Source organism: Fistularia commersonii, chromosome 21 (assembly GCF_037954325.1).
Source record: "Fistularia commersonii isolate RoL2024-O1a breed Wild chromosome 21, RoL_Fcom_v1.0, whole genome shotgun sequence".
Classification (NCBI taxonomy): domain Eukaryota; kingdom Metazoa; phylum Chordata; class Actinopteri; order Syngnathiformes; family Fistulariidae; genus Fistularia; species Fistularia commersonii.
In genome coordinates, this window is record NC_141304.1 from 2,855,226 (window position 1) to 2,867,500 (window position 12,275).

At 52.9% G+C, this 12,275-nt stretch overlaps 1 protein-coding gene across 4 annotated transcripts; it reads right to left on the reverse strand.

Annotated features, from left to right (window-relative positions):
* Positions 1 to 29: 29 nt before the first annotated feature.
* Positions 30 to 10,301, reverse strand: smarcc2 (SWI/SNF related BAF chromatin remodeling complex subunit C2). Of its 4 annotated transcripts, none has more exons than XM_086167708.1 (26): positions 10,175 to 10,301; positions 9,488 to 9,607; positions 9,322 to 9,407; positions 9,130 to 9,211; positions 8,529 to 8,621; positions 7,766 to 7,835; positions 7,609 to 7,678; positions 7,411 to 7,486; positions 6,715 to 6,959; positions 6,517 to 6,638; positions 6,381 to 6,434; positions 5,915 to 5,952; positions 5,695 to 5,825; positions 5,547 to 5,618; positions 5,346 to 5,459; positions 5,122 to 5,275; positions 4,927 to 5,043; positions 4,784 to 4,846; positions 4,428 to 4,686; positions 4,181 to 4,342; positions 4,027 to 4,088; positions 3,831 to 3,951; positions 3,603 to 3,766; positions 2,782 to 2,916; positions 2,354 to 2,717; positions 30 to 1,895 (listed from the first exon to the last, which is right to left on the reverse strand). In XM_086167708.1, the coding sequence occupies exons 1-26, from the start codon at positions 10,283 to 10,285 to the stop codon at positions 1,831 to 1,833; spliced, it is 3,150 nt and encodes a 1,049-aa protein (XP_086023834.1). In that variant the 5' UTR covers positions 10,286 to 10,301; the 3' UTR covers positions 30 to 1,830. The 4 variants fall into 4 exon arrangements, with proteins under 4 accessions (XP_086023834.1, XP_086023833.1, XP_086023832.1 ...); XM_086167707.1 differs by having other exon boundaries at positions 7,393 to 7,486; positions 10,175 to 10,298; XM_086167706.1 differs by having other exon boundaries at positions 3,831 to 4,088; positions 10,175 to 10,298.
* Between the last annotated feature and the right edge of the window lie 1,974 nt (positions 10,302 to 12,275).

Here is a 12,275-nt window from a genome sequence, read left to right on the forward strand (position 1 = left end):
GACGGACAAACCACTCTGCACGACGCCCGTTTTTCCACATCTTTTATTTTTGATTTTTTTTTTTCCTCATGATTTTGTAATTAAAACCTCGACCTTAATTTTTTTTTTTTTTACCTTTTTCGTTTTTTTGTTTTTTTTCTCGGATACAAACTGCCAGATCAACGGTGCGCGCTAACGACGGCTCGCCGAGGAAAAAAATTTGGGGTATTTCTACGATATCGTAACGCAACTGCTGCTACCTTCAGCATAGTGAAAAACATACAGACACTTATCTCGTTTCACAAAGTCCACATAATGTCATAGTAACACAGACAAAAGAAGTCCATTGGCACTCGCCGCGTCGGCAGCAAGGCCTGCAATACTGGCTTGACGAACAGAACCGTTAAAAGTTTCACCTTCTGACAGGATTATACTTCATGACACTGACGTGAGGTGTTTTGTTTGTTTTTTTTTTTTGTTTTGTTTTCTGTAACCCTTCAAAACTTCGTGTCACACCGAATGGCACTGGAAAAAAAATGGTTTACGGACCTTAATGGCATGCTTACACGCACTCACGCACTCGTACGCTCACACACGCACACACACACACAGACGGACGGGGGTAAATACAGGCTACAAAGGTAATAATATAAAGTTACAATGTTAACATGTCAAAGAAAGGCGATGGAGAGACGGACGGTAAAAAATGTAAAAATCGACGGGATTAAAAAGTGAGGATATTGTTGCGGATACTAAAAGAAACGCACTCCTCCCGCCGACGGACGCTTTAAGGTGCGAGCTCCCTCGTATCATTCGAAAGCTTTACTGTTTCTCCCATTTGAAATGCGGCGGCAGTGGCGGCGGGGGGCAGGAGGGGGGGTTAAAAATAAAAACAAACAAACAAACAAACAAAAAAAAAAGACTACACCGACCCCAACCACAAAACAGAAAAAAAAAAAAGGCGCCAGACTTTTAGTCTTTTTTTTTTTTTTTTTCCATCCCGGAGCGTCACGATGTTTGACAGCGTGAAAACAGCCTTGGGAAAAGGGGGCGGGGCAAGAGGTTCCCATCCAATCATAATCTGGTTTCGCGGAAAGGAAAGGGGGGGGGGGGGGGGGGTTCGTAACAGAGATTCCAAGTTACAGTACAAAGTCTCAAATTACATCCAACGCTCGCCATCGGACGCCGCCTTCAGGCTGCGGTTTCCCGATTCAAACCCTCAGCGCGCCAAAAAAAAGAAAATAAAAAGCATTTAAGACGACAAAGGATAATATAAGTGCTGACGTTCGATATTCAGGGACGCGTCGAGTCTTCAACCCAGACATTGAAAGTGCATTTCTTTCCTCCGACATATGTTTCAATTAGTACCGACAGTACGACGGGAAGAGAATAAGAGTGTGAGACCAACTGCTGCAAAACAAATCATTCAAAAAAAAAGAAGAAATGCAACAATCTCCCCCCTCCCCCAAAAAAATACTGAAAACACAAGATGAGTCTTTTGTTGCTGCACGTGGATGACCAGACGTCTGGTGTGTGAAAGTGTAGGGCGACCAATGAGATGCTCCCGTCCTACCGACCCGCTCCTCCGAAAGGGGGACGCCGTTTTCACCAAGTAACGAAAAGTGGCCTCAGTTTCTTTTTTTTTTTTTTTTTGTTGTTTTCCTTTCCATCATAGCTTCCCGGCAGAGAGTGTGTGTGAGAGAGAGAGAGAGAGAGAGAGATAAAAAGCTCTTACTTGTTTGTTTTTTTTTTGTTTTGTTTTGTTTTGTTTTTTCTCGGCGTTGTCGTCGACTTCTCGGTTTCGGGGTGATGCAGGCGGGTTTTTTTTCGGAAGGCGGTCCGAGCCGTCTCTCACTGCGGCGGCGGGACCGGGGCCGAGGGATGGAGCGTCTCCCCAGAGACAGGGGTGGTGGGCTCTGCGGGCGGATAAGAGGCGTTACAAGAAGTTTGAGACAACACCGGGCCTTAAAAACTAATAGTAACAACGTAATATAAAATATTAATATTCACCCACTCACTTCTATGTATTTCTAATGTATTTTCTGTGTACATTTTCTCCAGTAAAAATCTCGCATTTCATCTGCATGATGGATTTTTCTCTCTAATCGCACAACAAACCGCAAAGAACAGTCACAAAGTGAGGCAGGCAGTACCGCGCCTCACCTGAAGGGGGCGCAGGTGAGACCGCCGTCATTCGATATGAGGATAAAATGAATGACAGATCAAGGTAAGGAGGACTTTGACGACAAAGTAGCTTTTTGCGAACGTTGTGGCCGAATAAAGGAAAGACTGCATATAAAACTGAAAAGTCTGATATGAGAAAAAAGGTAAGGAGGAAATAAATGTGATCATTTGTTTGCTCTTCGAGGCTCACCGTGGAGGGCGGGGGCCGAGCTGGAGCTGGAGTGGGCGGCCAGGGCGGGGCCGGGGGGGCAGGGCGGCGAGGCGCGGGCCCCCCCGGGCGGCTGGGGCTCCGAAGAAGGGCCCGAGGAGGCGGAGGGCGCGGGGCTAGGGGCCGGGGGCGGCGCCGGCGTGCTGGGAGCTTGCTGGCCCGCTACCGGGCCTTGCGCCGGGGGCCCGGGGGCCGCCTGACCCGGGTGCGCCGCCCCGGCCTGGCTGTGCTGCTGGTGCTGGATCTGCTGGAAGTGCTGCTGGCGAGCCCTCATCTCGGCGTACTTCAGCTGCTCCATGTGGAAGGACTGCCGGTCGGCCAGGAGCTGCTGCCGCTGGTACTCCAGCTGAGGACACAGGACAGGCTCAGACATCGCTCGGACGCCCCGGCGCCTCCAACCCTTCACTCACCGCCTCTCTCTCCCGGTCCATGATGGTCTCCAGCTCCTCGAAGTGTCTCAGCTTGATTTCTAGCTTCTTCATCTGGGTCTCCACCAGAAGAGCCACCAGGGACTTGATCTTCCTCTCCTCCACGGCGGCGAGGTGCTGCGGGGTGAAGGCGAAAGTGAGCTCCCCACCTCACCCATTCATTCACGTGTCATGCCGTAACTCTTTTTTTTTTTATCGCGTCGGTCTCCGCCTACTTGCTCCCTGCCTATTTTTGTGTTTAGATTTTATTCTTATCATTTCTGTTATCACTGTTATGCTTGAACTATTAAATAAAATTATTTTTATTATTTTTACCCGCCAGCCGGTAAAGTCCTGATTTGCAGATGCTGTGCGCAGAAGTTCAGGAGCAGAAGTCCCATAAACCGGGTAAAATGAATTTTTATGAAGATATTTTGCAAATATTTATTTTTTATTGTTTAGTGACACAGTGATTTTTTTTTCCCGATTTATTTTTAAAATTCAGGTCAAGGCTCCGCTACACGCTCTGAAAGCCCAAAGCTCAAAATGACTTCATTACATAAATAAAATTTAATTTTCTCTGTAATACTTTGTGAATTTCAGAAGCAACACACTACACACTTGTTTATACAAAGTGTAAAGGTAATAAAAAGCAATATATATACAGTGGTACCTTTATTTTAGACGTCAAAAAGCAATTGCGGCTCCCAGTGTTTTCTTTTCCGAGGAAACCGTGTCTAAATGGCTCTTTGGGAGTTGCGGGTTGCCGACCCCTGCCCTATGGGGATCAATAAAGTTTATCTTATCTTATCTTACGCGCTCACCTTAGCTTTGACGGCGGCGGCGGCGAGCGCGGACGCGGCGGCGGTGGCCAGGTTCCCCTCCCCGACATCTCGCTCCACCTTGGCCTTCCGCTCTCCTTCGCTCTCGGCTTCCCTCTGCCCGTCTTCTGCTCCGTCCTTCCCGTCCTTCTCCTTCTCGCCGTCGCCTTGGAAACCCAACCGTCAGTCCTTCGTTCCCCCTTCCCCGACCCTCCTCCCCCCCTCTCTCACCGGCGTCGGACTCGGTTTTATCCGACTCCCTCTCTCCGTCCGGGTCTCGCCCCCGTTCCTCTTCTTTCTTCCCGTTCTCGGCGATCTTCTCCTCGTCCTCGCCGGCCCCTTCCTTGCTGTCCTGCACGGAGCGACCGACAGAGGGACGGCGGTGACGGGTGGCGCTTGCGGAGCCGGCGGCCCGGCACGCACCTACCTTGGCCTCCCTCTTCTCGTCCTGCGACTGGCCGTCGCTCTTGCTCTCCTCGCTGTTTTCGTCTTGACGGGAAACACAGAAAAGAGGCGGCTGTTCGGTCCGTTCGCGCGCAGAGTCTCGCCGGATCCTCCCGCAGGAGGCGCGGAGATCCTACCGGGTTTGTCTCCCTCCTCCAGGCCGGTGCCGGCGATGCCGCTCCCCTCCAGGCCGTACAGGGGGTCCTGACGGCCGCTGACCCGCGCCGCCTCCTCCACCCGCCGGACGTGGGCCTCCACCAGCGCGGCGGGAACTTCCTCCTTCATGCGAGAGAACTCCTCTGAGAAGAGGAGCGGGCGGGCGGGCCGATTAGCCGGTGTCGCTAACTTGCGCGTCAGATCTTGGTAATTCTTGCCGTTTCTCACCCAGAGCCGACTTGGCGGCGGCCGAGGCCACCCGGGGGTCGACCACGGAGGCGAGGAAGGCCACGGTGCTCATGACGGGGTTCCCCGCCTGGCTGAAGGGCACCGGCTGGTAGGCCAGCGGGCCCAGGCCGGAGCAGCTATCCTCCAGGTAGGGGTCCTCGATGGGGAGACGCAGGAAGTGCAGGATGCACTCGTCCTGCGTGCGGCTGCCCACGTGCTCCGAGACCTTGTTCCAGTCGTCCTTGTACATCTCCAGACCCTGGGCGCACACACACACACACACACACACACATGCCTGTCACACTCCCGCTCATGCCATAGAGAGCTCGGTGCTCACGCGTGTGTGTTCGCATTACCTCCAAGAGTAAGAGCGTCTCCTGCTCCGTCCACTCCCTCATGGAGCTGGCTGCACTCTTGCTCTGCAAAGAGACACCGCTGGGATTAGAACCCGGTTACCACGGCGACCCTGTCGCCCCGCACCCGCCCGCTGCCGCCTCACCTTGGCGCCGCCGCTCTTCTTGCTGTACATGTCGGTCCGAAGTCCGAAGTTCTGCAGGTCGGCGGGTTTCTCCTTCACCTTGTCGGGGAAGGGCATCATCTGCTGGGTTGCCGGCGTCTGCGAGGAGAATCGCGTGAGTGTGTGTGTTTAGGTATGTGCGTGTGGGTGTGTGTGTGTGTGTGTGTGTGCGTGCACCTGGGACGTCTTGGGCTGCAGGGGAACCAGACTGGACGGGGTGTCCGCCAGGACGTGAAAGTGCGAGGTGGGCGGCGGGCCCATGGGCGTGGGCCGACTCTCCGAGTCCACCTGGTAGTTGATGAGGCCCCACTGCTCCAGGAAGGCGTGGACTCTGCGGGAGGGGACGGGCGTGAGCCGAGAAGACGGCGGCGGCGGCGGCGGCGGGACGGCGACTCGGTTACCTCATGATGGCGCACACGTCTCCGGCCAGGTTCCGGCGGCAGGCGGTGGACGTCAGGTACTCCTGGGGGTTCAGTCGGTAAGTGTCAATCATAAAGTTTCTGTAGGCCAGGTAGCTGCAGGGGGGACAGGAAGGAAAACGTCGACCTCAGCTCCTCCTGCGGGCCCTCCAGGGCGTCACGGAGACCCGACACTCTACTCACATCTCGGGAGTTTTGGATTTGTTCTTCCCGTTGAAGAACTCGGGCAGGGCTCTGCGCTCGATGGCGTGGACGCTGCAAGGGGGGGGAAAGAGCGGAGGGTTCAACGGCGGGCCGCGACGCCCCCCCTTCCCCGGATCGCCCGTCCTACCTGTTGTAATCGAACCAGGCGGCGTAGCTGGGGATGATGATGTGGTGGGTTTGCTCCGTCACGTTGTCCTCGTGGAGGTCCGAGCTTTTCACCGGCTCGCCCTTGACGCTCGGAGAACCCTCTTCCTCCTCCTGCTCGGACGAAACGCCGGCGTTAACGCCGATGCCGTTGTTTTCCTCCTCCTCCTCCTCCTCCTCCTCCTTCCCTGGTGGCGTCTTACCTTCCCCGTTATTTCCATGGACTCGTCCTCCTGCTCGTCTGCTCACGTGCACACGGGAGAGAAGGTAGCGCGCGTTAACGTCAGTGCTGCACAAATACACTCTGAGAGGGAGACAGTACCACAGCACACCTGGGGGGGGATATACTACTGGAGGGGAGGGTCCGGGGGAAAGGAGGGAAGAAAAGGAGGAGGAGGAAGAGGGGAAGAGGATGAAGACGGAGAGGAGGAAGAGTAAACGGGGAACGGGAAAGAGGGGGAGAGGATGGAGAGGAAGAGAAGTAGGGAGTGGAGGAAGGGAGGAGAACATTTTGAGAGGGTAAAGAGGATGAAAAGGAGGTGGAGGTGGAAAAAGGGAAGAGGATGAAGAGGGTAGAGAGGGAGGAAAGGAAGAAGAGGATGGAGAGGAAGAGAAAGACAGAGAGAAAGAAGAGGAAGTGGAAGATGGCGAGGAGGCCGCTGAGCTCACCCATGTCTGCCCCTCCCTTGATGGGCGTGGCGTCGGGGTCCTTCTTGGAGTTACCTGCGGACGGAGGTGTGGAGGGTGAGAATCCGCCGCCGTAGCAACTGAAGGCGCCGCAGGTGGCGCCCGGCGCGCCGCTCACCCGTCTTGGCCGGGTTCCCCTCGTCGGCGGCGGGGACGGGCGAGGCCTCGTCCGGGTCCTTGCCGTCCTCCTGCTCCTCCTCCCTCTGGCCGCGCTTGGACTTGGCGTAGGGTGCGGCTGGCCTGCGGGAGCACACGGGGAGCGGGGTCAGCGCCGGCGCCGTTTCCGCCACGCTCCGACCGCCGGCCGCTCACGCACCCTTTCTTGGCGTTCTTCTTCTTGCTCTCCTGGGGCGGCGGCGTGGGAGACGGCGACGGCGAGCGCTTCCTCTTCTTGGCGCCGGCGGGTTTCTTGTCCCGCCGCTCGTCGGGCGCCGTCACCTCGTCCGTCAGGGTCTTCGCCGATATCCTCTTCCTCTTCGGGCAGCTCTCCCCCACCTCGTAGTCCTCCTCGTTCATCCACTCGTTGTACTGGTCCAGGTCTAGGATCCACTTAGCGTGGACCTGGAGGTCAGGAGACCAGCAAGCAAGACACGTCAGAAAACCTCAAACCTCTAGAGTAGGTCCACTTTGGGCTGCCAATCATCAACCCCCATCTAACCCACAGCCAATCATCTGCCTCCATCTGACCCACAGCCAATCACCTGCCTCCATCTGACCCACAGCCAATCATCTACATCCATCCAATCAACAGCCAATCATCTACCATCATCTGACCTAGCAAGCAAGCTAGCTAACTAGAAAATACAGTCATTGTGTCCTTTAGTTCAACTGAATTAAGTAAATTGAAGAATGTTGAAGAATAATAATAAAGTAAAATAAAATAATGACAAGAAGAATAATTTTACATAAAAATATTGACTTTTTTTTATCTTTTTGTACAACTTTTTAGGACTGGGAATGTGTCGATTTGAAGCTCTCATTTTTTCTTAAATACCGGCATCCGCTGCGTTACCTTCCTGGGCTTCTCAGGGCTGGGAGGATCCTCCACAGAAGCCTCCACCTCGCTAGCTGGGATCCAGGTATCGTAGCTGTTTAGTGAGAGCAGGGCAAAGTTTTAAGAGAGATTACTATATATATACTAAATATATACTATGCTGTTATCAAAATAAAAGGAAAAAGTAATCCAAGTAATCTGAATGCCATCGCCGACCTGTCGGGAAAGTATCCCCAGTGGAGAAGAACTTGTTTCTCTCTCTTCATCACCGGGCGCACCCACTCCTCTGGACAGCCGAGAGAAAAAAAAAAGCTTAATACTCAGCCCAACGCATGAGCGTAACTAGGTTTGACGCCGGGAGCCCAGGCCTCACCTTCCTCCAGGCTCGTCGGGATGGGAACCACCACATGGGAGCCCGAGGCCTTGTCCTCAGTCACCGACCCCTGGAGGGGGGGGAGGGGCAAACACAAAAACACGGTTAAAATCCCACCCGGCGGACAAACTTTGCAGTTTCGGTGGACCGGCGGAAACCGACAAACTCGGGGCGAGCTGGACGAGTGTTTGACGCCGACGGGGCCGCAGTTGTCCGTGAAGTTGAGTTTAAAAAGAGACGCACGTCCTGCTACTAGCTAGCCCGGAGAAAATCATGCGAAAAACACAAAGCGAGGTCTGCATGTTATGGACTCGTCCATGAAGAGGTGGAGAAGTTGTCGGTGAGATACTGAGGTCTATAAGAAGGGGAGAGACATTTACCGAGATTTGGGAATTAAGTTTAGCCATAAAATGTAGCATAGCGACCACATTAAATTTAGCAGCACATTGTAGCATTAAGTGTGTAGCCAGTGAGGTAAGCGACGGAGCAGGAAACGAAAACTCTCCCCAACTTCCAGTGCCGCCGCCATCTATGTACGATCCTCAACGTAAATACAGTAGATAAACACTTTGATCAACATTATTTGCAACCTATAAAGTTTATAAAGTGACTTTTTTTTTTATCTGAAGACGAAACCAGGGGTCTGGTACGGATTAATAGCGTTTCAATTCGTTTTAATGGGGAAATTGCATTAGATATACGAGCGGATTGAGTCGCGAACTTACAAGTGGAGCTTCCATTTTACAAACTCATAAAAACACACCTGATGCCTCTTGATGATGTCCTTGAGTTTCCCCAGCAGCTTTGGCTCGATGTCCTGGCTCAAGTAGATGACCGGTCTGCTCAGGCAGTTGTTCTACGACAGTGGAGAGGGTTTTTGTCAGACGCAGAGATCTGGCTGCCGACTCCGGGGATGATTAACACGGATAAGCAGGCCGGGCGTGTGAATCTGTGCCCTTCGTTATCTCAGTCTGCCGGGAGGCTTCACACATACACACACACACACACACACACACACACACACAGGATGGACACGATGCAATCGGTGCAACACTCATATGACATATGAATGAGTGAGTAAATGGCTGTAAGACTCTAAATTATGTGTGAGTGAAAGGGTGAGTGGTTATGTGATGGCCAGGTCCAGAGCGACCCCAGGCCGATGGGCTCCAGCACCCTTGAGCACAGGATAAGCGGTATGGAGAATGAATGAATGAATTAATAAGTGAATGAACGGTGTCTATCGCATCAATAATAAATGTCCACGCCAGCCTGCCACGGCTCATCTCACACGATGAATGTATCACTTTTCCAGTTGCGTTCAAACATTTACACTTTGGAGGGACATCAAATTCAGCGCTCACTTGCACCAGAGACTTCTCGATGGTCATGAACATCTCCACATTGCGGTCCATCCTTGACGGGTTCTGGAAGTCAAACCTGCGCCTACCAGGAAATTAGACTGGAGTTACACATGAAGCAGCAGGACAGCACAAAAACCGCCGGCGTGCTGCCGGCCCAGACAGAACTCTCCACGGCTGGAAGGACGGCCTTACCATCCTTGGTCACTCTTGAACTTGTAGGCGGCCGCCAGGATGTGGCAGAGCGCTCCTCCTGCCTTGAAGTCCAGGAAGCACTTCATCTGAAGACACAGACACAAGGATAATAGAGACGGCGGCCTTTTCTGACGCGTGGACAGCGATCTGACGGGTGGACGCGTACCGGCAGCTTGGTCAGGGGGGGGTTGCTGACATGCCGACCGAACACCTCCTCCTGGAACTGGAGCAGCTGGACCACAAGGCTGGACAGGGACTTGTTGGTGGGGGGCTCAGCCTGGATGTACTGCGTACAGGAGGAGGGGGGACAAAGGAGCCCAAAGTGACACTGTGCCATTGACATTACAAGTGTGTGTGCATTTGTGATGCATTTAATTCATATTATGAGGGGGTAAATCACACGTCACGGCTGTGTTTGTGTTGTTGTTTTTTTTGGTTGTTTTTTAGGAGAGGCGCTGCTCCAGATGTGGCGCCCCGCTGGTGCCACATCTGGATCCGGGCTGCAGCAGCCGTTAGCCCGTTAGCTCCCTAGCTAGCTAGCGTCCGGACCGGCTCCGAGCCGCCGCGGAGCCGGTCACCGCTAGCCGGTGTCTCCTCCGAGGCGTCACCTCCGAGGCGTTCGGCCGCGGCTCAGCATCCTTTTGTATCCGGGGGAGGCGGAGGAGGAGGAGGAGAACAGCTGGGCGCCCAGCAGCAGCAGCAGCGGCGGCGGCGGCGGCGGCGGCAGCGCCTCCCTCCCTCCCTCCCTCCCTCCTCTTTGTCGGCGCCTCCACACAATAGCGTCCGCGTCCCCGGGCGGGGGGAGGGGGCGGACGCCCTGCGGAGCGCGGCGAAGGAAACATGCGGTCGGTACCTTTTTGTAATTCTTCCCCAGCCAGACGCGCACATTGTCGAACTGAGAGACGGTGTCAGACGCCTCGAAATATTTTACATTCGGGCCGCCGTCTTTCTTCCGCACCGCCATCTTTGCCTGCAGACGACCGATCGAGGTGGCGCGCCACCTAGCGGCCACCGCGGGGTACTGCACCGCGCAGGCTGTACTGCGCATGTGCGGCCAGCAGGGGGCCCCGCCACGCAGGGGATGGCGTGGAGCCGCCGTGCGGCTGCAGAAGTAACGCCCACCAGGATCACGCGTGACTCCATCCATTCATCCGATCATCACCTACAGCGCTTATCCTGCACTCACTGGGATTTGGGCTGGAGGCAGGGATCACCCTGGACCCGCCAATCACAGGGATACGTCTTGAGACACTCACCCTCTCATCCACACTCCAATGAACCTCTTATGTGTTCGGACTGCAGGGGGAACCCACTGGGAGAATATGGAGACTTCACGCCCCCCTGTGGGAGTCCAATCGGGGACCTCCTCGCTGCTAATCCTGACGCATCGTCAAATAAAGCCGTACGAGCACAGGGCTCAGCGCTGCGTCTGCACAGATAGGTCACACAGATCCTTCCATGTGTTCTTCATGCGGCCTCACGTGATGTTTGGGTGTTCAGTGGAAACGGCATTTTGTCCAGATTGACCAAAATGATAGCTGGATGGGGCGATGATGATGCCGGCCGCTCTGCGGTTCCTGGTGCCTTCAAGGACATCTCATTTTCCATCCATTTAAAATTAATTAATTCCCTTTAGCTTCTTGTCTTGCAGTGGGGGTCACGGGGGTGCTGGGGTCTTTCCGAGCTCTCGAGCAGTGGATCACAGGGACACCGACAGAGACGAACAACAATTCAGCCTCTCATTCATGCAGTCGTATTACTATTCACCCTCTCATTCACAAGTCACATAAAGATGTGTACAACCATTCACCCATTCATTCATGCAGAGACACATTACCATCCACCCTCTCATTTACAAGTGATATATAGACGTGTACAACCACTCTCCCATTCACATTCATTCTCACATTATATATAAACACGCGCAAGCACTCACCCTCTCATTCATAAATCACATATTGATGTGTACAACTATTCACCCATTCATTCACACATCATACAGGGGCATTCGATCATTCACGCTCAAATTTCCAAGTCATATATAGACTTGTACAACTATTCACCCTCTCATTCACACATCATATAGAGAAATTCAACCATTCACCCTCTCATTCTCAAGTCAAATATAGACGTGTACAACCACTCTCCCATTCACATTCATTCTCACATAATATAAACATGCAGAAGAACTCATTCTCTCATTCATAAATCATATATAGATGTGTACAACTATTCACCCATTCACTCACATATCATGTCGAGATTAACAACCATCCAACCTGTCATTCATACAGACATATTACCATTCACCCTCTCGTTCCCAAGTCATATGTAGACTTGTACAACCATTCACCCATTCATTCATATATAGATGTACAACCATTCACCCCCTCATTCATACACAGACACAATTTTTCACCCTGTCATTCACACATTTGAAAAATGCAGGGTCTCCAGCGAACCTTCTGCATATGTCTGGACTGTGGGAAGAACCTGGAGGAACCCCACACAGACTTCACGTGGAAAGTCCTGTCTGGTGGAAACGCCAACCACTGCGCCACTTTAAGCTCAAAATAATCGTTTGCATAAAACCACGATATTCAGAGACTAGTTTCATATTTCATAAAACGTTGTCTCACTTATCTTCAAGCGTTGTTGGACTCGTTGGGAAATGAGCAGTTTATACGGGAAAAAAAAACGCACTTTAAATTCACTGATGATTCCAGCTCATCTTCTATAAACGGGTATCCGAGCCAACATTTGCATTTGACGTCACTCATGAAGACGTATGAGGTGGACGACGGGGAGAGGAGACGCATGATGAATCAACAGGTCTGCTGCGGAGACTTTTTTTTAGAAGTAATACCGCGTTGTACAAATAGATATAAAATTCCAGTACCTACATTAATTTCCCTGGGCAGTAGGAGTTTAAGCAAATGCCTTGAAGCTTACTA